At 38.8% G+C, this 26,359-nt stretch overlaps 1 protein-coding gene across 8 annotated transcripts in view; it reads right to left on the bottom strand.

Moving 5' to 3' along the window:
* The window catches only part of LOC121867924, a 50,877-nt gene extending 28,801 nt beyond the window's left edge, over positions 1-22,076 (bottom strand). Inside the window, exons 1-8 of one of the 8 annotated variants that reach the window (XM_042368068.1) lie at positions 20,958-22,076; positions 14,965-15,131; positions 11,695-11,975; positions 8,872-9,012; positions 5,615-5,722; positions 2,344-2,485; positions 866-1,131; positions 240-380 (exon numbers count right to left, since the gene is read on the bottom strand). In XM_042368068.1, coding sequence (XP_042224002.1) covers positions 240-380; positions 866-1,131; positions 2,344-2,485; positions 5,615-5,722; positions 8,872-9,012; positions 11,695-11,975; positions 14,965-15,117 — 1,232 coding nt within the window. In that variant the 5' untranslated portion in view covers positions 15,118-15,131; positions 20,958-22,076. Of the gene's footprint in view, positions 1-239; positions 381-865; positions 1,132-2,343; positions 2,486-5,614; positions 5,723-8,871; positions 9,013-11,694; positions 11,976-14,927; positions 15,132-20,957 lie in introns of those variants that run through there. The other 7 variants (XM_042368067.1, XM_042368065.1, XM_042368064.1 and 4 more) reach the window with 7 other exon arrangements.
* Positions 22,077-26,359: the final 4,283 nt, after the last annotated feature.

The following is a 26,359-nucleotide window of genomic DNA, read 5'->3' as shown; positions in this document are numbered from 1 at the left end:
AAATTAGTACAAGCCAAAGAAATAAATAAAGATGAATATTGGAAAGGATACAGTTGGCTATAACTTTAGGTCTAGCTTATTACCAAGAGGTGATTCTTCCTCTTCCTCCAACCAGTTCCCTATAGCTCTCATGCCAGTTATCTCTGAAGTTATGCCACCTGTCATAAATAGGAGGGGTTGATTCTGAAATCACTCACACAAAATAAAAAAAGAGCACTGAAATATTAACTCATGCATACCACTTTGGGTCAACAACAGGCTCTCTGTAGGATTTATACTTGCTGATAACTTTGATATTCTCCCCATGTACAACAAAGTTCTCTATTGCAATCTTTATGTTTTGTGCAACATCTTCTGTTGGACACAGCACATGAAACTCTCTGGAAGAAAAAAAAATAGAACAATAAATTAGTAAATAAACTAATCATACGACACCATTAAATTTTGATTAAGTGAAATATCAAACTCTGATTACTGATAGGAAATAACAAAATATATTCCCAATATCACTGTTGTGCTTAATACAATACATGAACTATTTCTGTAGATACACATAAATACATGGTTAGAGAGGTTAAAGCTGATACACCAATACAGTTTTCTGCAGAAACAGACTGACAATCACAATAACACCCACTAATGCAATTATACAATTAAAAACACAAAGAAATGTATTACCTTATTGCAGAGAGCAATATGTGGGAATAATCCAGATATACCTGGTACTGTATATAATTAAGTCACAGTAAACAACTTCTGAACATGTATGTTGCAGGATTGAAGAATCCTTTTTCATCTGAGGAATGAGCCCCATTTGTGACTGGAAACACCTGTACAGTATATGTTTATATTCTGATATACATACCTATGAATCTTGATATCAGCAGCCTTCTCCAGTATTGTTAGCAGCCTTAATATATCAGGATTCTTCAATGATTTTTTAGACTTTGGGAGACAAAAATGTACTTCATGTATGTCATCATTTTTCACTGTAGACAGTTCAACTGCTTGGTTATCTTCAAGCTCTTCATCTGAATCATCTGAATGAACGGTTGGTTGCATGCTAGCTTCTTCATCTTCTGCTGTTTGAGCAATGTTTTCAGAACACACTTTGTCTCCTTTGGCTAAATCCTGAATAGTATGTAAATTAATTACTCGGATTATTCTATAAACAAAAATCAATAATTTTGATTTAATGATTAATGAAAACATAAGAGTGCATCTGTCCTTAAATTTATTGAGTATTTCACAATCTTAAAAGGACTGAAAGTAATGTTACCAATACTATTCAGTCAAAATAAATTAAAAAACATTCAGTCCCAGATTTCTAGTTCACCCCCCTCCCCACTCATGCATGACCCTTCCTGCTATGATACCAGTTGGCTGGAATCAAAAGTATAAACTCCCCATCATCATCACCACCACCATTGATTTATGGATATTTTCCATGTTTACATGGTTTAGCCATGAGTACCAGATGGCATGGTGTCCCAGTTGCCATCAAACACATCTGAAGCAAGTTTCAAGGTTGGATGCCCTTCCTATCACCATCCCACTTTTACAGACTGGGAACTGGACATTATATGTAGGACTTCCAGGTGCCCTTTTATCTAGCAAGGCAGGATCACTACTACTCCCTGAATTAATAAAAGATTACCCACCTAACCTGATTTTCTCTCTCAACTCCTCCATCTTGGATTAACCTTGTTGACTAAAACAGTAAAAACATATAAAATCGCTCTTTCTTGTAAATCATGCACAGTAAATGTACGTGTTCTACAATGTCCTATCTATGAGTAAGTATGAGTTTGGTGAATACATAACACTCAGATGTCAAGAGGCACAGGATGAATTAATCAAAGAGGCCAAGTGGGGTGGAGGAATAAAACTGTGCTTTCAATTACTACACTACTAAAAACCTGCACAGTCAGCAGTACAAGCTACCCCACAAGATCTGGGGTCTGGCATCCAGGGGCTGCCTGGGGTCCACTAGGCCTAGACTCCATCTACCCTAGTGACTGCAGTAATGACAAAACAACCAACTACTAAGACTTAACAGAATTGTGATATAAAATTAAAAATTATAAAGAAATTCTTGTTGATATTATACATGTACAATATATCTACTGATGAAAGACATATCTTTTGTAAAAAGTTTGTTATACATTACCTCAGCTAGTTAATCAAGTCTTTGTCAGGTGAGTTTGTAGATGCTATTCCCTTCCCAAGCAGTCTTATCCCCACCCACACCAAGAGAAGACAACTTCACAGGAATTTAAGAACATGAATCCCAATTAAATACATATTACTTTATAGTATTTCCAAATAAATCAGTAAACTCACCTCATCTTCAGTTTCTTCGGATCCATTTTTTTTTACAAGTTTTGGATTATTGAGAACCAATGTTTGCCCATTAATGCAATATGGCTGAGCTTCTAAAACCCTCTGAGCTTCTTCTGGAGTCTCAAAATACACAAAATAAAGCCTGAAATCAGAGGAAGAGAACATGAAATATAAATTTCAGATAAGATTTATGTCTCCCTAACTCAAAAGTGGCATTAAAATTCACTACAGGTTGACAACCCCTTATCCGAAATTCCAATAACTGAACACCTTTGAAAACTGAAAGGTTTTTAGTGGAGCAAAACATACATATTTATTTATTTATTTATTTTTAACAGGGATTAGCCCACCCGGGCACAGGCCACTGACCCACATCAGGGCCCGGGGGGCAAAAATGTAGCAATAATAATAATAATAATAATAATAATAATAATAATAATAATAATAATAATAATAATAATAATAATAATAATAATAATAATAATAATAATAATAATAATAATAATTCATAGTAAATAAACTATATAATAAATACACAAAAATAAAATATTAATGATACCAATAATACCCGGTAATAATAATAATAATAAAAATAATAAAGAAATACAAGAATGAAAAAATATCAAAAGTGAGAAACAAGACCTAGACCTGTGAATTATTATTATTACATTTTCACCCCCCAGACCCTAATGTGGGTCAGTGACCTGTGCCCGGGTGGGCTAATCCCTGTTAAAAATAAAAAAATAAAATAAAATAAATAAATAAATAAATAACCAAAACTAACCATTCTGAAATCCAAAACACATCTGGCCCCAAGGATTTCAGATAAGCGATTGTCAACCTGTATTAATTTTATCTTCCGGTAATCAACACAATGTTTTGGTAGCAATAGTAATCAATGAATCTTTTTTTATATTCTGATGTTTTTATTCTTTATTGGAATAAAAAAAATAAACATTGTTCGATAAAAACTGAACTGATCTGTCCCAATAAGTTCAAAAAGAGTTTTAACCACTGAAACTTTTGTAAGGAATTAATCTTAATTTTGCAATTAACATGTCAACTGGGTGCATGTAGGCAGATGAGAAGTTTTGGCCTCTGTGTTCAGAGCATCAGAGCAGTAGATATGGGAGGTACAGACAAAGAAAAAAAATTAGGTTACACTCACCAATCCTTGTGTTCTGTAACCCCCGATGAAGAATTTTGGTAAGGTTCCCCAGTCAAATTAGTCTCTTTGCTTATAAGCAGATGGTGCACATGTGTGATTGCAGACTAGTATGTTATATGTCAAGTATTCCTCAGTGTGTGGGTTAGTAATCTGTAAATTATTTGCCATTAATCATACAATATCTTGCATATTTTACTTAACCATAATATTTGTAGATTAGCCAACTAAAACTATTTCTGACACTTGAAAGTCTGTCCTCAGGGCCAGCTCAAGGCATAGGTGGACTAGGCAGCCGCCTTGGGCTCCCAGCCCATAAGGGGGCCCCTGATGCCCCCTTCAGGAATTTAGTTCAAAATCTCCGAGGTTGGCCGAGAGTGAAAAGTTATCTGCCAAGTTAGGAACCCTTTTAATGAAAATTTTAACCTTAAAAAGCATTACAATACATTAATTATTACTGCTTTCTTGATATTTTCTACGTACAATAACATAATTAATTCTTGTTCTGCTGTTTTAGTTTATTTCCTGACAATTTCCCATCCTAGGCAATATCACACTTCAGTCCATCATACACATTACGACACCACCGGCACCATGTCGGGCACTGGGACACCTTTAACTCCCTGGGCCCATCCACCAAAAATAATAGTTTGACCTTAAACACACAGGCATAAGGCTGAATTACCTAAAAGGCTATAACCACAGTCCTTCACATTTTCTTTTCTTTTGAGTTTTGACAGGTGTAGAATATTTCTATCCGGTGAGATGAAAGATGAAGCTACAGTCAGCGATCAAATGCAGTACCCTTCAGTCGTGGAGTGGTTACTGACTCAATCACACTGAGTGAGACTGAGGGCGATACCATCATACCACTGTCTGTAAATTTCAATGACGTCCAAATGAAAGTATTTATCAGGTGCCGAGAAAAGAAAACGTAGGAAAGAGGAAGATTAAAAATAAGAGAGACTTCAAATGACAAAGAGACCCTTTGAATATGAAGCTCTAGATGAGCCAATTTCTGATGCTTTGGGAAGATTAGAAGTGTCTTTTATCAATACGGTGGTAGACTCAATCATCACAAAATTCAGCGAAAGATTCCAGAGCCTGGGAGAAGTTAGAGACAAATTTGGAGTTCTCTTTCACTTCAAAGAACCCTGAGCTATGGTGGAGTCAGATATTAATGGAAAAGAACTGGCCTTTGAGATGAGAAATCTACCAGACTTACCCTCTGATAATATGACAGCATTGGAGCTTATTAAATATATACGTATATGAAAAGCAGACAAAAGAGTTTTTTCCAAACATGTTGACAGCCCTGAGGATAGCAGTCATTTTGCCTGTAACTGTAGCTTCAACAGAGAGGAGCTTCTCAAAGCTTAAGTTTATCAAAAAATACCTAAGATCTACGATGAATCAGGATTGGCTTACTGGGCTTGCTGTCATTAGCATAAATAATGCCGGGGAAACAAGTGTCATATGATGACATTACAGTATAAACGATTTTGCTTCAAAGAAAGCCAGAAAGCAAAAATTCTAGATTCCAGATTTTAGAAATATTAATGATATAAATTACTGAAGTAATAATAAATTGCAACAACAACAAATGGTTAATATTGATTTGCTTTCCCTTTGAGGAGGGGAGGCCAGGAGGGGCGGTAGCGGGCCATTTTTCCGTGAGATAAAGGGGAGCACAAATCCGGTCCTGCCTAGGGCCCCTAAAGCCTACAGCTGGCTCTGTCTGACTACAGGAAATGATCGGCCAGAGTGTTGGCTGGAGAAGTAATTAATTTCATAGAATTAAAGAAGCACTATTTTTGTTTTATGCCTTAAAATTCCCCTAACCACACTTGACTTATTCTTCAATAGCACCCTGCCAAAGCCGAGATTCAAATTTGATATAAAGTGATATCTCCGTTAGCCGGAACGATTGGTGCGGAGCACTTCCGGGAATGAGATATTTCCGGGTAACGAGACGACTCTCTCAAAGCGGGAAAAGATCTCTCATCCCCGGAATTTTCGGGGTAACAGAAAAATTTTCTCGGAAGTTCCAGAAAATACACCTGATTTTCATCTCTCAAACACTGAAAAAAATCCCCCATACCTTACCTTACACCACCAGATAACTTCTGCAGAGTAATTTTCTTTGCAGTGGGGAAGATGCCCAGTAATCTCTTCCTCTTCATTTTTTTAGCATCAGTGTTTCCTACATACAACCTGGAACAGAAAAAAAAATTTTCAATATCTTTTCTATTATTCTATAACTCAGTGTAATACTTAGCTAACAGTAAGGTCCCACTTAACGAGTAATGTGCATTCCTGAAAGAGTCCGCGTTAAGCGAGTTATTGTTCCATGGGACCCCTTTTCCCATAGGATACCATGTTAAAAGCCGAGATACATTCCAGCAAAAAAAGTGTTCGACTCAAAACCCTAAGGTATAAATTTAAACATGTCCAGGTCAAAGAATTTTTAGCTTAAAACCTAAGCAAATAAAGATTACATATTGTTTTAGTGCACTGTACAGGGGTACTTACCAAAAATAAAGAGGGCTGCTACTTGTGTTGGCTTAGCCTTGTTTGTAAAAGGTATAGAAGGTTAGTGGGTGGCGGGGAGGGAGGCATCTTCCTCTAGAAGGTTAGTGGGTGGAGAGAATTATCAGAGATCAACAAAGAAAAATTTGAATCCCTTATAATATCAGAATATAAATACTCAAGAACTGTTGGACCTCTTAGGGTGTCTGTCCACCAGCTAATCAGCTGCTATGTTGAAAACTGATCCAAGACCTAAGTTGTCAAGTTCGAGTCAACAGACTAGTCCTCCACTCCCATAAGGAATCAATCCCAGGGCCATTCACATAAGGGGCAAATACCAGTGTTATAAAATAAAGAAAATGCTCATCGTCAAATACTGCCCTGTAGCTCAGTACTAATGGATGCAGTATACAAAAATAATAATAATAATAATTAATTAATAAAAGACATTATCTGAAGATGTGAGAATGGGTTAAGTTTTGAAGACCTGTTTATACTGGGGAGCTGTAATTTTTTGTTTTGTTACCCATCTAACCCTTAAGGTTGTTTGAAAGGAGAACAAGGGAGAAGAAAGATAAAATAGAAAGAAGAATACTGTACATTATATGCAGAGATAAGCTGACATGAAAAACAACACAGTATACTGTCTCTGGCTATTCCAGCACCATTATGTATGTACAGCTGCTCCCCGACTTACGATGGGGTTAGGGAGCCAAATCCAGGTCGTAAGTCGAATTGGTCGCAAGTCGAAAATGCTTAAATAATAGATAGAAAATCTAAAATGGGTGTCTCTTTTTCTTCCCAGCACCACAAAACTCTCACTTTTAAGCTTGCCAGCCATTTTAAAGTGAATTACAATTTGTCAGTACACAGCACAATCACTGACGTTGGGATTCGAAAATACGTAATTTTACAAAATTTTGGTACGACTGAGGCAGTCATATGTCCGGGTGGTCGTAGGTCAAGTATGTTGTAAGTCGAGGAGTACCGGTAGCTGTATAACAAATACCCCTACATGTTATTTTACTATTATTGTATTTCATGAGGACATCTGTATACTGTAATATTTCACTACTTAGTAACCCCTCGCTCAGAGCAGGGCAAAGGTAATCTGTTTGATTACAAACATGATGACATAGTATTGTTCTCACGGTTGTCAGGCTGGGTGCAGGCTACTGAGGGCAGTTAGAATCTGGCCTCATACAAGAATGCACCTCCTTTCATACAAATGGGAGCACACAGTTACTGTTACCAAGTGCATATATTGTACAGTGGTCCCTCGAATAATGAACACAATTGGTTCCACAGAGTCGGTTGTTAACCAAAAATTTTGCTAAGTGAATCTATTATTTCAATGGGATATTGGGTAATTGGTTCCAACTCACAGAAAAAGTATACTGTACATACAAAGTACTGTATACCGGTAATAGAATTAACAAAACATTAAATATAAACTAAATACAGTACTGTACAATAATAAATAAAAAACAATAGAATACTGTATTTTAACTTACTTTGAGGTGCGTATGTCGTATTCCCGTCAGCTTTATTTACATAGCAAACAAATGATTGTAGAAGCAGTCAATAATGACATGCCATATTCTTTACAGAGTGCATTGGTTCTAATGCCTTCTTTGTATTTCTTAATAATTTCTGCACTGTATATTATCAATATGTTAACTAAATTTCAGAATGACCAATAATTTTAATGTAAAAATGCAAAAATATTCAAGAGACCAACAAACTCCATGTTCACTCCCCTGTAAGCAAAGTTAAACTGAGAAGTGTTGGTGGGTGATTTGATCAGCTGGAGGACACACAAAAACTGTTCCCTGTATTGTATATATTACCAATATGTTAACTAAATTTCAGAATGACCAATAATTTTAATATAAAAAATGCAAAAATATTCAAGACCACAACTTTCTTGATATTTACTCCACTGGAAACGAATGTAAATATAGAACCGATTTCTGTATTGGCGGACCAGCCGATCAGCTGATGTGCACAACAAAGCGTGTTTCTCGTTAATCAAAGTTTTGTTCGTTAATGAAACAAAATCCTTATGGGAGCTAATTCGTTAACCGAAATTTCATTAATTGAACCGTTCGTTAATCGAAGGACCACTGTATCTGTACACACATATATTAAGTGTTGTGTTACCACAAATAAAGTACAAATACTCATTTGAGTTTCAAGAAACTCCCTCCCATTTATGTATTGCCAACACTTATGTGACTATAACTTAACATGATTATGATATTCTGGCTGGCAGCAAGTAGAACAAATGACAAGAATCTGTGGAATAAATATAGGATAGAAGCAACCAGTGCACACACTCATCATGAGTGCAGCTGAGGGTAGATGCTATTTTGGATTTCAACCTTCCTACAAGCAACTAAGGGGACTAAGGGGTCTATTACCTATCTTAACCTCTTAGGACACCATGAGTCGACAAAGGTGACCACAGTGAAGGCATCGACTATGGTACCAACTAGAATTAAAGTCTATCATGTCTTTGAAGTAGCAGAGCCCAGCAGGAGAACCAGCACCAAGATCTAAAGGATTTACACACCACACAACATCTCCTCAAATTAAAAATTAGGGTATGATACAATGAATGATATTTTGTGGAATATGGGGTTCTGCCCCAAATGTACATGGATTCAATCCCTTGAAAAATCACAAAAACCCGAGGTCAGGAGTCACCAATAAGGACAATGGACACAGACTGATCAAATAAGCATGCCTTGGCCTACAGCCAGGTAAGTTCACTAAGAATAATTATTATTATATAACCTGAGGAACACCATATTAGTTAGGTTGACACTTACGGGTAAAGCTGTGTTCTTGTTGCAACCACAGCTCTATTTACATCTGAAAGAATGATCTTCTCTCCCTCCATTTCAAAGTTATTTAGCTCATCTTTTATAATATTTGCCTCTGCTTCAGATCGACATGACACAGTGACATACCTGAAAAACAAAGAGTATAACTGAGAACAAGAACTTACAACATACAGTATATGGGTGCAAGAAATTATTAAATTATAAGATGGTATACGTACTGTACAATAAATCCCAGAAAATATGCAACAACTGTACTACATTATTATTGCTTTCTGTAGACGTATATATTTTTGTGTTTACAGTGTACGATACAACACTGAAAGATAGGGTGATTTCAGAGTGTGTTTGATGTTTTTTTAAGCTGCAGTTTAATTTTGTAGGTTAAATAAATGCATATGTTAAGTACAGAAGACCCTTGCCATTCGCAGGTTTTCAATTCACAATTTCAAATATTCAAAGTAAGCAAATGGTGGCTATGGTGGTTAGCTTACGAGCTTCTTCCCGCAGCATCTCGTGTTGTACTCTCAAAACATTGAGTGTTTCTATGTGAAAGTGGCCCCTATAAGACTACCGAGTGTCAGTGCTAGTGATGCTAGTGGAGTGAGATGTAAAAGGAAGAAGTCAGTGATGACCCTGACAAAGTAAGTTGAATTATTAGACAAGTTAAAAAAGGGAATGAGTGCTGCTGCGGGTGGTCGGTGTTATATGTTGACACTGTTAATTTAACGCCGTCAACTTTTTGTTAACGCTGACGCCATAAATTTTTTGGGCAGGTGACGCTACAGGTGACGCAGTCAACTTTTCACCCGAGAGGAGCATCAAGTGTCAATTTGTTCGTCAGGAAAAAGGCTACCAACCAGCTGTCCAGGTTGGTGGAGAAGTCCGTGCACAAGACTGAGAGCAGCAGCAGCAGTGAGGGAGACGACAAAGACCATGACATGGAGGACGAATTGTTCCAGGCCCCGTACGAGACCTCCCGCAGGAATGAGAAAGACAGCGACCTTTCCAAGCGTTTCCTGGGAGAGAAACCTTTGAAAAAACTTTCGAGAAAGACACCTTCCCCAACAAGACCATGAGGGAGTTGTTCATCAAATACAACACCCCCATCCCCTCTAGTGCTGCCGTGGAGCGCATGTTCTCCATGGGCAAGGACGTCTTGAGGCCCAAGCGCAGCAGAATGAGCGACAAGCATTTTGAGATACTAGTATTCTTGCAGGGGAACAAATGAATAATTAAAATGATATAATATAAATCATAATAAATGATTAAAAATGAATGAATACAACTCCTCCCCGACTTATGACCTACTCGACTTGCAACCACCCACACTTATGACCTGCCTCAGTTGTACCAAAATTTTGTCAAATTATGTATTTTCGAGTCCCAACGTCAGTGATTGCGCTGTGTACTGACAAAATTTTTGTTTGTAATTCACTTTAAAATGGCTGGCAAGCTTAAAATAAAGAGTTTTGTGGTGCTGAGAAGAAAGAGAGACACCTATTTTCAATTTTCTATGTATTATTTAAGCATTTTCGACTTATGACCTGGATTTGGGTCCCTAACCCCGTCGTAAGTCGGGGAGGAGCTGTATATTTTTATTTTGCATATATTAGTCCCATACACAGGAGAATACGCGTTTCGGGGCTGCATGAATACGTCACTGAAAACTTGCTGACGCTAGGTGTTGACGCTAGGTGTTGACGTTGATGCAAACGGCGTCAATTTATGAAATCGTTTACGCAGACGGCATCAAATTTCTCGGCCTTTTACGCTGACGCTGGCGGCGCCATTTTTTTCGTTGACGCGTACAACACTGGGTATACAGTAGTGCATTAAGGTAGTATAAGTTGCTATTCGCAGTTTTGTCTCTTCACGGCATTCCTTGGAACCTAACCCCTGTGAATAACAAGGGTTTACTGTATGCTATTGGAGCATGAGCTAATGGGCTGTTCATGCGTGTCATCAGAAATCCAGCAAACATCATAAGAAGATTTATAGATGTCCGAAGTCACACGATTTCAGAAGGGTATGGAATGTCTTTGGAAAACAGTGATAATTCCATGGCTGTACCTGTTAGAGCCTGGACAAAAATTTGCAAGAACAAAATTACAGCTCATTTGCTGAAAGCTCCCTCTCTAGGAACAGATCCTGAACTTCCAAGGGACATTACTGTACATGTTCGAATGCATATACCCCTAATTATATAAATTCTATTTAGGAGAAATTCCTCATAAAATTTTTCCCTGTCACATTTTCTGGAACACATCCCCCTGTTTTTTTTGTGTTTTTTCTGAAATTCAGAAAAATTCATGGAAACAAAAGTGGCGATTAAAGCAAGTGGAGGAAAGAGGTGATACAATACAGGTGACAAATGTAGCATGTGCTTTCGAACTGATCGTTTGACTGTTAATACGACTTTAAAAGACAAAGAAAAAATTACAGAGCATGTAAAGCATTCCATGGTTATGCAATCGACCATCAAAAGTAAGAAAAGAGGAAAATTGCATGATGATACGGAACAACTTTTGTGTTTGGAGAACAAATATCAATGATGTATGATAGAGTACTGTGCTGTGGGTGTGCTGTACATACAGTATTTTTCATATTTAACACATCATTTGCAAGCAATAGAGGTGAATTTGGACTCGTGAACAGACCTCTGGAACCAATTATGTTCGTAAGCAGGAGACTGCCTGGTACTGTACTGTACTACATATTAAGGTTTGATACCCATCATTAAATCCTATATTCTTTTACACTTTTGCAAGCCTTTAGTGTACCTGCTACATAACATCAAATAAATCATACCTATTAATGTTTATTTCACTGGCATCTTCCTTCAGAAAATCCATTAACTTTATAATATCAGGATCCCTTAGAGAAAAGGCTGCTTTCTTCTTTGGCAAAATTACCAATAAATTCCACCTCTGAATGAGAGGCCTGTCATCGTTAATAGCTTTGTGTGTTATTTTTGCTTTTTTGAATAGTGGTTTCCATGATCCCCTCTTAGCTTGAGACATTTTTTTTCCGATAGTTACTTGTGCCTCCAGCGTCCTTTTTGTTGATTCATTAATGGATCCGCTCCTTTCCTGTAAATGAAAATAATTGTCAAAAAAGGGTATGGCAAGCATGAAACATCATATTCAACTACTGTATTAACATTTTGGTAAAAGAAAAAGGTACAAAATATGGTTGATACAGATCGGGACCTTTATCCAAAATTCTGGAAACTGATTCACTCCAAAAACCAAAAGTTTTTTTCAACAGACCCAACTGTATGTGAGAATGAAGGCATATAATTCTGCAGAACTTAGATCAAAGGTTAGAAATATGAAACCAGGTACTGTACAACGATTCAGTTTTTGTGTATCCAACACATAAATAAGGTAAGATTTGAGGTAAAATAGGTAGGGTTTTCAGTGTTTTCTTAATCCTTTATCTTCAACGTCCTACCCACTTTGGAAAATTCATTGCCGTTACTTATGTTAAACAAGTAATATCTCCATAAACATACATTTCCCATAAAAATGAAGGTCATATTCATTTACACCAAGAAAAAATACTGAAGAAAAACATATTTTAGTAGCTAATCAATTTGTCGTTAAGGCATAAAACGAATCTTCACCCAATTTTCTTATTGGACGGTGAGGGCTGGGATGGTGGACCTTGTTACTGTTAGGGACTAGGGTGACTGTAGAAAAAGTAGTTCACAACTCACTAAGTCTGGCCACCCCTGTCCTAGACTATAACCCCCCAAAAAATATGGTGCAAAATTAATCACTAATGCCAAGGCAGAGCTTATATCACATATTTACCAAAATTCTTGGTTCTAAATAAATTACTGTACAGTTCGGATAAAGTGGAGGGAATAGTTTTTCTTCTCTACCTTCAATCAAATAACTACATCACCTGTAGTGGGCAGGGCATGAGAGAAGGAAATTATGGGGTAAAAATACACCGAAGTGATTATATGGCAGTAATTTCACATCTCTACGTATTTTGTAGGCGAAGAAATAATTAATTTACTGTAGGTAGTAGACAGCTACCAAATAGGGAGGTACTACCGTCTTGGAAGATATTGGAAGCATAATGTGTTGTCTAATGGTGGACCCTGCTGCCATATAGCATCACAAAAATTGTGACCAAGTCTCAGGTTACTGATCTGACTTTCTGCCTCATTTACACACAATTGCAGGGTCTCAATTGTTTCTCTTACTATTGACATCACAACATACATATTTTGTTTCTCACTTTTGATCTTTTTTCATTTTTGTATTTCTTTATGGTTCTTTATTATTATTATTATTATTATTATTATTATTATTATTATTATTATTATTATTATTACTACTATTACATTTTCACCCCCCAGGCCCCGATGTGGGTCAGTGACCTGTTCCCGGGTGGGCTAAAATCTTTTGAACAACGAAAGAAAGCTTAAGTCATTGTTTTCGTCATGATTTTATCCCACTTTCCACTGTAATACGTATGTCATTCCAGCAAAAATATTACATTTCCATATTTATTTCTGAGAATATATTCATTCAGTCACAGTTAAGGTAAAATACACTTGTGATGTAATATTTTAATGAAAATACCCGGTATTTAGAAATACGGTATCGTAGTTTTCTTTTGTTTCAAATTTAATTAACAAAGATTGATGTTTCAAATATAATGAAAAAAAATTTATGTATCAATAAATAAACTTTAAAAAATGAATACTTTATGTTTTACATCGTCCTGTGCTACCATACCATGCATTTGGTTACTTTGGGCTTGCTATGATGACGCAAGAGATCTGCCCTGGCAACTGTACCAACACTCACAGCTGGTGGTGCGTCGTTTCCATTGTTTACTGGTAGTTACTGGTAAATATTTTTCAACCTAACGAAACTATTACCCGTTTAGAGGTCGACCCCCAATTTTTTGCCAAAAAATTTGGTCTTAAAAACTCGAACTACACACAGGTATATACGGTAAATAAGGACATGGGGGGGCCAGGGGTTTTTTTGGGGGGAGGGGCAGCAAAAATATGCGGATTCTTAACATTCACGGGTATCTCTGTTACCTAACCCCCGCGTATGTTAAGGGCCAACTGTACTGTATTTGGTAATTTATGATAACACTGCTGCCACCAGAAGGAGTTGTTCGATTTCGTTCATTTTTTCAACAAATGTTCTTATCATTATAATAAGTGTTTTAAAAAAGGTTACAACTTTTTATTTTAATTACAAGTATTTTTTTTTCTATTTACAATCATAAATTACCAGTATTGGGCAGGTCATGAAGGATGAGAAAAAATGCAGGGTAAAACACATTGAAAACTAATCAGAGGACACTAAAATCATATCTTTACATGCTTTGTATGCGAAGAAACTAATTTTTTACCATAAATAGTTCTTCAAAAAATCTGTTAAATCAGCGTGTGTTATTGTCTGCTCTGTTTGTCTACTGTAGTGGACGTCTCCCCTACAACTGCGTAGCTGCATCCCACCTGCTACGTCTTCCCTAGCAACCAAACTAGCGGCCCAAGGGGCATCACCAGATGCCACAGTATCCTAGCAACAGAGCCAAAAGACCGGCTACTTCCCGGGTTTTCCCACCATGACTCACAGATGACTCACGGCTGCTGTGTATATAAGCTCTGTCTCTCCATTGAGATTCATTCTGGCCTCTCTACTTGAACACGCAACACCTCCTCCTCCTCCTCCGCCGCTGCCTGGCGGCCCTCGCTTCTCCTCCGCCTGCCTGGCGGTCCTCGCTCCTGCCGGCGAGCATGGCGACCCACCAGCTGTCCTTCTCTGAGCAGCTCCTCACCACACGGCACCTCCAGCACCAGACTGTCTATCATATAACTTATATTATACAAGAAAACCACCTTAGAGTTTCCATCCATCCTGAGTGCTAGACAACATAATATCACGAAACCCTACACTACAAATGACCTGCTCAGTCCAAGCACACTCTTACCTCCACAAAAAATGTAAATTACACCATGACACTTCAACACAGTTGCTTTCACAGCTTCAATCATACATTACCTGTAATGGGCTGAGCATGAAAGAAGAGGGATATTACCACTTCCTGGGTGCCATCAATGCACTCTATCCACTTCAATATTAAGATAAGTTCCTTCTGCTGAATATGCCAGAGGGTCCAAGGGCACAGCCCCCCAGTTAGGTCATGTTCTATCAGGTTCTGTGCATTGTCAGAGTTTTTATTACTTAACATCACCCAAACAACATCTGTGGATAAAAGTTACAAAATTTAACAACTGCTTCTGTTGTTAGCCGTCTCCTCCACCATTATCACAACTTTTCTTTAGTACCATGCAAATAACATCTCCAGAAATTTGGGTAAAATTTTGAAAAGTTTCTTTTGGTGATAACCATCTCCTTCATCTTTAGCCAAATTATCAATTTAACAAACCCCTTTTTGGGGAAACATTCGTTAAATGGCTGTGGCTCCTTTTTGTTATGAATAGGTTTATGGTTGGTGTATTTAGGTGTGTTTTATTCATATATTGTATTACCTTAATTTTGGGGGCAAATGAGCGAATTCTGTAAAAAATTATTATTATTTTTTTACCACATTCACTCATTTGCACCTGAAATGAAGGTCAGATTTTAATAAAACACACACACACACACACAATAAAAAAAATATTCTTTGAACACTTTCAACTTCCAAATCACTTTTGAAACTTAACCTAACCAAACCTAAACTGTTTTTTTTTTATTAATCCTAGAATAACTAAATACAAAAATCTTGTCGCAGCCATTAAACGAATACAGTATTACCGGGGTAATTTTTTTTCCTGAAAACAACCATTCTGTGTTATTACATGTAGTATTTACTTCTACTTCATCAATTTTTTTTCCTATGACTGGCTAAGTTCCAACTAACATTATTTTCAGAAAATTTTAGTTTCATACAATCAAGGAATCTGGGATTTTTAACATATGCAATCGATATATCTTAGCATTCCGACTAACTTTCATTCTATACACTTCTGTCACAAGTGAATAATAATGAACCTAAGAAAACCTTACTTAACCAACCAAATCTTACCTAGCTTCCTGGTTTGGGTGCTAACCTTATGCCATATTAAAGAGAAAGTACTTATTTTGATATATGGTGCCAGTGAAAGCAACTTTGCTGAAGTGTCAAGGTGTAATTTTAATTTTTTAGTTTATTTATTTATTATTTATTTATTTTTTTGTAGAAGCAAGAGTATGCTCGGGTCGAGTGGGTCGGTTGTAAACAAATCTTGCAAACGTGGTGGTGCCAGGAGCTTCTGTATATGATAATAACAAGAGAATAAAACACATTCAATATCTCTATTTTTTTTTTACATTTACGAGGTAAGTGTCATAGAAGAAAATTCATAGAATTATTAGATCTATAGATTGCAAATGCTAAAATCCCCGAATGAGATGGTTGTACATAACTAAAATAATACTCTATTTTACAGTGAGTAAATTCTGATTGGCTGATTGTCCATTACCAGCAAACAACGCGAGAACTATATCTGACAGTGACTGGTGGCATTTGGCATTTATTTTGCCACGAGTCGATCATTGTGTAGCTATAAACATACCTTACCATATTTCTGTTGTGCATGGAAGCTTATCTTTATAAAAGAGGCAACATATACTAGAACCTGACCTTACCTACCAAAAAACCTACCTAACCTTACCCAACTTGCTAGCCAGGGAGGGCAACACCCCATCATATTAAACAGAAAGTACTTAGCCAATCAGAGCACACTCATGGTAAAATAGCATGGTTAATATATAACCCACAGACAAGTTACTTGTATTACTGTTTATTTTCTTAATTCATTTTCTTCAGTGAGTTCTGATATGTTAATCATTTCTTGTGCAAATGTTTCGTTTTCTAGATAATTAGGCGCCTAGGCTCACACTAATTTGTCTTCCCGGCGGTAACAAGGCCGCGCCCTGCTGCGGCACTTTTCCCTGTGCCCTGCTGCGGCGCTTTTCCCCGCGCCCGAGGCGGTTTCATTTTCAGCATGACGTGTGAAGGTTGTCGCCGATCTTATATGGATGTAATTTGCGAGACCCTTCAAAAGTTCAAAGACCACACCATTGTTCCTTAAAATAGAGACTGTGCACACTGCGGGAAACCCTGTAACTTTCAGACTGTAAAGAAATTTGTTCATTACTTCCTCAATGCAGTGGCTCGGCATTTCCCGCCATCACAATAAATCACTCTGCTGCTGAGGCAGCATAAGCGCCAATGCAACTGCATGATCTCACGTCCAGAAATAGCCTCAAATTACACCATATCAGAGTAAGTTCTTTCTGTTTAATATACCGGGCAGTCTGGGAGGCTGTAAAGTTAGGTAGGTTTGTTTGGCTAGGTTGGTTAGGTCTGTTTTTCATACCCACAAAGGTTAGGTTATGTTTATTTTAGAAATAACCATTTTTTAACACATATGCACAAACTACAAGTGTCCACTATTAAAAAAAAAATGAAAATCCGGAGTTTCTGAAATCGTTTTCTATCAATATCTGCCGTGGGTTAGTCATGAATAATTACCAATCGCATTAGTAGGAACTTAGCCAGTCACAGTACTTAATATTGGAAGAACAAATACTTATAATGTATACAGCCTTAACAACATCAACCTAGAGAAGTCGACTTGTGAAAGAGACCTAGGGGTACTTGTAAGCCCGGACCTACGGCCTAGAAAACAGTGCGTTAATGTTCGAAATAAGGCAAACAGAGTATTGGGTTTTATATCTAGAAGTGTAAGGAACAAGAGTGCAGAGGTCTTATTGCAACTATATCTTGTGCTAGTCAGGCCGCACCTCGATTATGCGGTTCAGTTCTGGTGCCCCTATTATAGAATGGATATAAATTCACTAGAGTCGGTGCAGCGAAGAATGACAAAAATGATTCCGGGACTTAGAAACCTTCCATATCAGGATAGGTTAAAGAAACTTAACTTGCATTCCCTAGAAAGACGAAGAGTGCGGGAGATATGATAGAAGTATTTAAGTGGGTGAAAGGAATCAATAAAGGGGATATAGATAAAGTTCTTATAATATACGAGCAAGACTAGCAACGCATTCAAGTTGGATAAGTTTAGGTTTAGGAGGGAGATAGGAAGAAACTGGTTCACAAATAGGGTGGTGGACGAGTGGAACAAGCTTAGCAACTTTGTAGTAAGTGCGGGAACTCTGGAAAGTTTCAAAAGGAGGCTAGATAGATTCATGGATAATAGAGAGTGGTAGTAACTCTCGACAGGAGCTGCCATGCACAGGCCAACCGGCCTATTGCAGACTCCTTATTTTCTTATGTTCTTATGTTAAAATATCCACTATACGAAATTAAAGTAAAAACTATATACTGTATTTCCTATGGTTTTTGATGCATTATGAACGAATTTGACCTTCATTTCTGACACAAATCAATAGTTTCTGAGAAAAGCTCCCACCCTCCTATCTCAGAATCAAGAGATTTGCTTTAAAATTCGGGAATTATTGACGACTGACCCACGGCCAATTTTTTTGTAGAAAGCGATTACTCTCACTGTGTTTTATAGATGGACACTGTCACAGTTTGTGCAAACGTGTTGAAAAGTGATTATTTCTAAATTAAACCTAACCTAACTTTAACTGCCGATTGGTTCGACAGTTAGATGACGTCAGGTCTTAAGGGTGAGAAAAACCTGCAATGTGGACTCATTTAACGTTTATTGATTGATTGATATGGTCAAAACGTATGCGGGCTTATCCTGGTTATAGCTAGTATGTGTACACTCAAAGGGGCTGGACGATACTGTCAGCCAGAGGCATCCCAAGCCCCTATCTGTGGACATGACAACGAAAAACTTGTTGTGCGTCCACAAACATCTGGCGAGATCACACGTTGCACGGCCAGATGGGGGTCTGAGGTAGCAGCATACGAGGGCGGCGATAACACTAACCTTAGTTGATATGAAAAACAAGCAGCAGAAGCATTGTTAGAAGACCTCACCAACCTAACCACACAAGCCTACCTAACCTTGCCTAACTTCCTAGCTGGGGCCCAGTATATTAAACAGAAAGAACTTACTATGATATGGTGTAATTTTAATTTTTTTTGTGGATGTGCGAGCAGCCCCCCATACCGAACGGTTCATAACATACACTGTGCATTGGAAATGATCCAGCCCGGGAAGCGGAGTGTTTTGAAATACGTCAATATGATTGGCCGTGTAATAAACAGGACAACCACACAGGCCGGCAATACACCCATGTGAACGACCGTTACAATGTTCATGGCACTTGTCAGGACCGGAGGGTTGCAATTAGTTACAGCCTCAAAGAATAACATGAAAACCTATATGGGGTGCCATGGAGACAGCCCCACCCATACAGTGTGCCGTAACAGAACATAAGGACCCTTGAAAAAAACCCTACTCTGGAGACTGAAAAGGCCTGTTTGACAAGAAGATAGGCAGTGTTAGAAAACGACAGACAGTTTGGCTGTGGAAGTGTTAGTGTGAGGTTCCTGGGTGGCCCGGCGACCGTCGATACTGGAGGCTCGGTAATGTGTACCCAATGTTTTCCTGTAATTTTGCGGGTGTATAGTGAGCTTCCTTTTCCCCCACGGTATGTAGTTAGAAGTAGGACGAGCACAGGTGACTTCATTACACATCTTTGCTGAATAAACTTTAAAGGGCAGATATCTCTTTCCACTACCCTTCCTAACTAATACATTAAAACAAAGGGCCCCCAGTAGCAGATGGAATATCTTTAAAATCACGTGATCCCTTTAAGTGACTACTGTAACGCCCGACTGAGTAAAGTAAGTAGACCACCAACCTTGTTATAGCTATTAACATCCTGGGATGAGACGTCACCGCCGCATTACCAAGAAGACAAAGTATTGTGCGCCAAGGGCCTAATTATCTACCAAACAAAGCATTTCACAAGAAATGGTTATCATAAGAGAACTGATGAAAAAAAATTAAGAAAATAAACAGCAAAATAAATAACTCGTCCGCGGGTCAGTCATCAATATTAATCTAAAAATCAAGGTAAAAAAGTGTTCCAAACACATCGGAACAACAAAACCCTAACCACACAAACCTACCTAACTTAGCCTAACCTAACTGGGGAGCTCCACATCCATTCGATGTTCTGGGTGTACCACCATGTACGAACATAATACAAATTTTATTATCTCGCTTAAACGTAATTTGCAACAGAAATGCCATTAAAGAAAAGTATCGTAGAATTGTTAAAATTACTGATTCCAGTGAACGTTTTCTTACGTGCTGTGAGCGATTTCGCCAGCAAAGAAATTTTTTTTTGGGGGGGGGCATGAATTTTGCTGCTTTTTTTTATTGGAGGTAATTTTTTCTGGGGAAAAAATAAAAAATAATGTTTTCCTTATTTAACCTAACCTAACCCCCCCACCCCCCAAGTGGTCATATAATGTTGTCAGTACAGGTATTTAACATATTCCCCCTATTGGGAAAACGCTATTTTTTTCAGAGTTGGGTCATGGTAATGCGATTCAGACGACCCGTGCACTAAGCACTCCCTCTGACATGGCTCGCCGAAACTAGCATAGTACATGTCATAAAAAAAAACACTTCCCCAAAAGATAACATTGTCACTAATAATTTCCAACTATAAAATTTACGGGATTAGTTTACTGGCAACAAGTGCAAAGTTAATTTTCATATACAAAATGTTAAATATCTCGCTTATACTTAATTTGCGCCAGAAATGTAATTGAAGAAAAGTGTCTTAGAATTTTCAAAATTGCCGAGTGCAACTATAAAATTCTCTCGAGATTCGTTTAGTGGCAATAAGTGAAATTCCCATAATTATGTGCAATTACATTTACTTTACTTCTACTTCATCAACTCGAACTAGCATTGTATGTCTTATAATCTGTCAACAACATTCAATAATCCAACTAATATCTAATTAAAAGCTTTAATATACAATAGCCTTTCGTTTTCAATTTCTAAAAAACAATAACAAATAACTGTAACACTTGTTTATTTGGACACACTGGCACTTCAGGAAATCAGTCAATCACTTTACCTCTTACTTGAGTCAAGGTGTCAAGGCCTGTACAGAAAAAATAAGTACCAAAATCTCAAGTGAAACTGAAACCACGTAACTCTTGGGCCGAGTTTTCTTCACAACTAAAGGACGGTCATACACAGGTGGCGTCATAGGTAATGGCTCGTTTTCCCTTATCATAATGTGACACGAATTGAAAAATGATGATAAGTTTCATTTTAATATTAATATTTCTATGAGTATTTTTACAATGATTTCTCCAACTGTTTATAAAACCATCAACAGATCCACTCCCACTAAGATTGTGGTAGCTTCAAAATCAGGGTCGGTGGGACTTGCATGTTATTACAGTGCTCTCCCCAAGTGCGTGGGTAATTGGTCTCAATAGATCGGTGTGTACTTGGGAACTGTGTACAGTACTTGGGTACTTTAAACTAATGGAAACAAAAAAACGCAATTGGTTCCGGGACCCCTCCAGATACACACCATGAACCCAAAACTGGTCTTTCAAAGCACTTTTTCTGCACATAACCTCTATGAACGTTATCCCGTTAAATATGTGTACTTTAGTTATATAAGGTGAATAATAAAACAGAAATAAGCCCTTAAATAAGAATAAACATACCTAGTGGTCGTGGGAAGGCCAGCTTGAGTGACGGTTTCCGAGGCTTGGGGTTGTGCTAAAACCCCTCAAACTCATCAGACGCATAGGGGCCTGGCTTAACTGCAGAGGGGCCAGGTTAAGCTGCAGAAGGACTTGCCGGAGCTGCAGGAGAGCTTGACAAAGCTGCAGGGAGACTTGGCAAGCTGCAGAGATGCAGCTGTAGACTGGCCAAGAAACGTGTGATGGTAGACTGGCATAGCTGATTAATATGGCTTGTGTAGAGGTCTATTTAAGGCCAGCACCTGTGACTCACTTTCTGCCAGGTGTGGGTTGGCCTCCATTAACTTTGCCCTGAGGGTCTCGGTTATTTCCAAGATCTTTGCTGCATCCTTGAGCATTAACTCTTGGTGCCTCCACCTCTTTATCCTTGATGTCCTCCAATCTCTCTAATTCTTCCACAATCTCCGCAACAGTTGGCCCAGCTTCTCCAGCATCCAGCATTTCGTCCACGAAATCATCATCTGTACCTGTCACAAGCGGGGTACCACAGGGCCCGCTGTTGTTTGTTTGTTTCATAAATGACATGCCTGACGTTGTACACTCCTCAATACAAATGTTTGCCGATGACGCCAAGCTATTTCGGGAAATCAAGAACCAAGCGCATTGTGAAGAGCTGCAGAAGGACCTCTGTGGGCTCCAAGAATGGTCGAAGAAGTGGCTGCTGAGATTCAATGTTACGAAAAGTAAGAGGATGCACTTGGGGCGTACCAACGGTAAGGAGGCGTATCATATGTCCCAACGGGACGAAGAAACTGAACTATTTGAGACTGAATGTGAGAAGGACCTAGGTGTGTATGTTGACAATGAGCTGAAGTTCTTGGGCCATTGCAAGAAGGTAAATCAGGCAAATAAAGTATTGGTTCATTCAGATATCTAGACGGTCCGTCCCTCGTAACGATCTTCTAGAGCAGGGGTCACCAAACTTTTTTCACAGTGGGCTGGATAACTGAAAGAATGACGAGCGCGGGCCGCATAATCATTCTGTTCAATACTTGCAAGCCAGAACGAAAGCTCTGGTAACGTCAGAGCGTAGGCGGAGCTACCACGAGCCGGGGAAGGACTTGGGATCCGGCCCGCAGGCCGTAGTTTGGTGACCCCTGTTCTAGAGTGAAGTGCTTCCCCATCTGGAGTACTGTCACCCCGTCTGGTCCCCGAGATATGCTAGGGACTGTCAGTTGGTTGAAAATGTTCAAAGGACGGCCACCAGACTGGTGCCTGCCCTTCGGCACCTCAGCTGCCCTGAGAGATTGGAGCACCTGAACTTGCCTAGCTTATACTACAGACGGGCAAGGGGTGGCCTAAATGAGGTGTATAAGCATCTCAAGGGGCACTACTCAGTCGAGTGTCCTTACTTGGAGCTGGCGGACGCTCGCCCCAAAAGGGCACAAGGGGTCACAGCTCAAGATTGAAGAAGCCGCAAGTCCAGAAAACTGTGAGGGCAAACTTTTTCGGAGTGAGAGTTGTGAACTCTTAGAACAATCTACCAGAAAGTGTTGTGACGGCACCGAGTGTGAGCTCTTTCAAGACAAGACTTGACCAACACTGGAGCAGGTTCAGGCACATTCAGGAGCCGGTGCATGCCCAGTACTTGCGAACAGTACAAGCGGCTAACGAGCTGATCAGTGGTGAAGAGGATAAAAGTAAAAGTAACCCCTTGCAACTCACCCAGCACGTCTTCACCAGAGGGCACCTCTCTTATTGGTTGGTAGTGGCCACTCAGCCAATCAACAGCCATCTCCTCTGTTCACTTCCTCACTCGGCCGTGCTGCACGGAAATTTACGTCCGTGTACTTGGGGCCCCCACGTACTTTAGAATTTTGGTTGCATGGCATTAATGAGCGGAGTTGGGTTCCGCACAGTTAAAATCCGCGTAAATAGGGGGAGCACTGTATTCATTATTGTAGTTTACCCTGTAGGAGCACACACTGATGGATTCACACCAATAAGTCACACAAAATGTGCAATGCACAAACACACACATTTAAAAACACACACATACAGTACAATGAAACCACAGTACAACACTCACACTTACTTTATCCTGTCTTCCCACTGATCGGTCTGTTAGCCACTTGAGTGTCCGTCACATTACAATTTGCACTCTTTAGCAAGTAATGGGCAGTGGGCACACACTTGCACTGGCCCCAATGTATCTGTACGCTCTTCTTTCATGCCCTGCCCAGTAACAAGTTATTTATGAACTTAGATATAGGAAAACGACAATTAAAAAACAAAGGAAATCCATGAACTTTTTCTGGTGGTAGCAGTTTCCTCATAAATTACCATCTGGCAGATTGCTCCAAAAGTTCACAACTCTCAATCCAAAACAGTTTGCCCTGATGATTATCTGAACTTGTACTGCATAGTACTGTGGGAACCAAATTCTACCAAGGGGTGCTGAATATTAAGCTGGGTGTCCTAGATACTCTGTGCTGCAGTGTACAGCACCTTATACCAAAAATATTGGAGTGCTGAAGCACCCCCCTTTCTGCATCCATGAACATGTAGCTTCTTCATCCTGAACCTGTGACCCCTAGTGAGGCAAACATCCACTGTTTCCAGGTATGATCACTCGAGTTGTCTTACGAGGTGCTTAAAAACTTCTTTTAAGTCAACCCCTTGCCCACTTATATTACTGTATAAGCCAAGCATGATGCAGGTGTTCTAATCTCTTTGGATCTCTGAGGTGCCTTAGTGCAGACAATATAGTTGCCCTTCTTTGCTTTACTTTATAAAGTAATTTATCCTCTTCACACACTTAACAACAAGCTGGAAAAGATGGCAAAGTGTCTAAGAGTCAGTGAAATAAAGCACCAGGTACCCTGTAATCACATATGATCACCTACTCTCCAATGTAAAATCCACTACGTTACACTTTTGTCCAAACTGTAACTGCCCGTGTTTGACTCAAGTGTCAAGACGTCTGCACCTGTGAGTGCTAAAGGAGGGATGGGGTTGAGTGAATTTGTATATTTTCAATAATTTAACATGAGCCACCTCTAGGTTCTAATGCACTCTAAAGGTGGGCCACTGGCACTTGACTAAGTGAGGAACCAACTGAGGTGGTGTTGCCAGTCATTGTATCCTAATAGCTGCAACCAAACCGACCCAGCGCATAGCGCTTGTCAGTTGTCAGACAGGAAGAGAAGTGTGGGTCGTCCCCCGCCTCAGATACTTGCCAGATAATTCTGTATCCTAACCTAATGCGAGAAGAGTGGTAACATATTCTCTTTCGGTATCAGAGGAAGGAGGGTGTAGCCCCAGCACCAGGGAGGGCACTTTTAGCGAGGTCAACAGTGTCACTGATTGTTATTGCAACAAGAAATGAAATCCACAAAAAATGTATGACAGGAGAATTCTCATGGGGTAATGCTAATAGACATAACATATGTTGAATTAAAGGGAAACATCTAGGCTTAGGAGAAGAGAGGACCTGGAGGGCAGATTGAGAATCACATATAATAACATCATTTAATCTCCTCTGAAGGAGATCAACTGCAGTTACAAGTCCATGCAATTCACTGTAGGGAGACGTCATGGGTACACGTACTGATTTCATACCATTAATCACCACACACAACACTGCTTGCGTTCACCAAGAAATTCTCTGATCCATGCTAGGATGATTCCCCCAAATTTCATAGTTCCAGTTTAATTTCACCCTTTTATGAGGTACAGTGCAAAAGCCTTGACAAAGTATAGATATACTGTATATTATCAATATTGCCATCACACTCTTGGATCTTGCGGTAAGCAAGAGCATCCCGATGTAAAACCTTGTTGACATTCCTTTGCAAGGTTGTTTCATAGTATATGTTCCCCTCATAAAATTGCATATAATGCTCTCTGGTACTAACACACTATGCTGGTCAAACTCAACCATCCTATGATGGCTGGTGCAAGCAGGGGCTAAATGTTCTAGCATGGCCACCATACTCCTTATTAGTTTAGATGAATACAGTGGTTTTGGTGTTTGTTCCCCACTATTGTGATTCAGATCTTGGATTTGAAAACCCTCTCATTTTTAACAAAGACAGTTCCAGAGGACATCTACTTGTCAAAAAAGTGATGCCAATATGTTTCAGTCTGATATATGCTAACTTAACTGCACACTGTAATAGTTATGAAACATGCAACCACTTTCTGTTTTTAAATTCAGTTGAAAAACCTATACCGAGTGAATGTGACACCATTATTAATACAGTTCCCTGAATCAAAATCAACCATTTAAATAGCTAAGAAAGTAGCATCGCAAATAAGTAATTATTTTCAGAGAAGTCTCTTAGCAAACACCAGACTAAGGGCCAAAGGGGTGGAACTATTTTTTTTATTTAGAATTTATAATTGCCAGTTGTGAGTCACATGACATACTATGTTTATTTTTTCCTCTAGCAGATTAGGTTCAGGTAGGCTGATAAGGTTGGATTAGGTTAGGGTGGATGAAGTTAACCTAACCAATCTAACTAAACCTAACCCAATGGGATGAAAATAAATATCAAGATGACTCCTGATCAATGTTTTATGACCATTTGTCCAGCCAAGAAAAGTAAAACATGTAGCTAAGTATATCCATTTAAGGTAAAACTACCATATGCCAGCAGCACCTGGTGTTCTTAGGGCCAGTCAGTTACCCATCCAAGTACTTATCACACCAAACATTGCTCAAGTTCTTTGATCGGAAAAAGAAGCAGCGATTCTAAACTGGTAGAACCGAGACATTTCAACTCATGAAACTTTGTTTACGAAATTATCTTAT

Source organism: Homarus americanus, unplaced genomic scaffold (assembly GCF_018991925.1).
Source record: "Homarus americanus isolate GMGI-L3 unplaced genomic scaffold, GMGI_Hamer_2.0 scaffold37032, whole genome shotgun sequence".
Taxonomy (NCBI): domain Eukaryota; kingdom Metazoa; phylum Arthropoda; class Malacostraca; order Decapoda; family Nephropidae; genus Homarus; species Homarus americanus.
The sequence above is the reverse complement of the archived record's forward strand: the minus strand, read 5'-3'. Positions and strand labels throughout refer to the sequence as shown.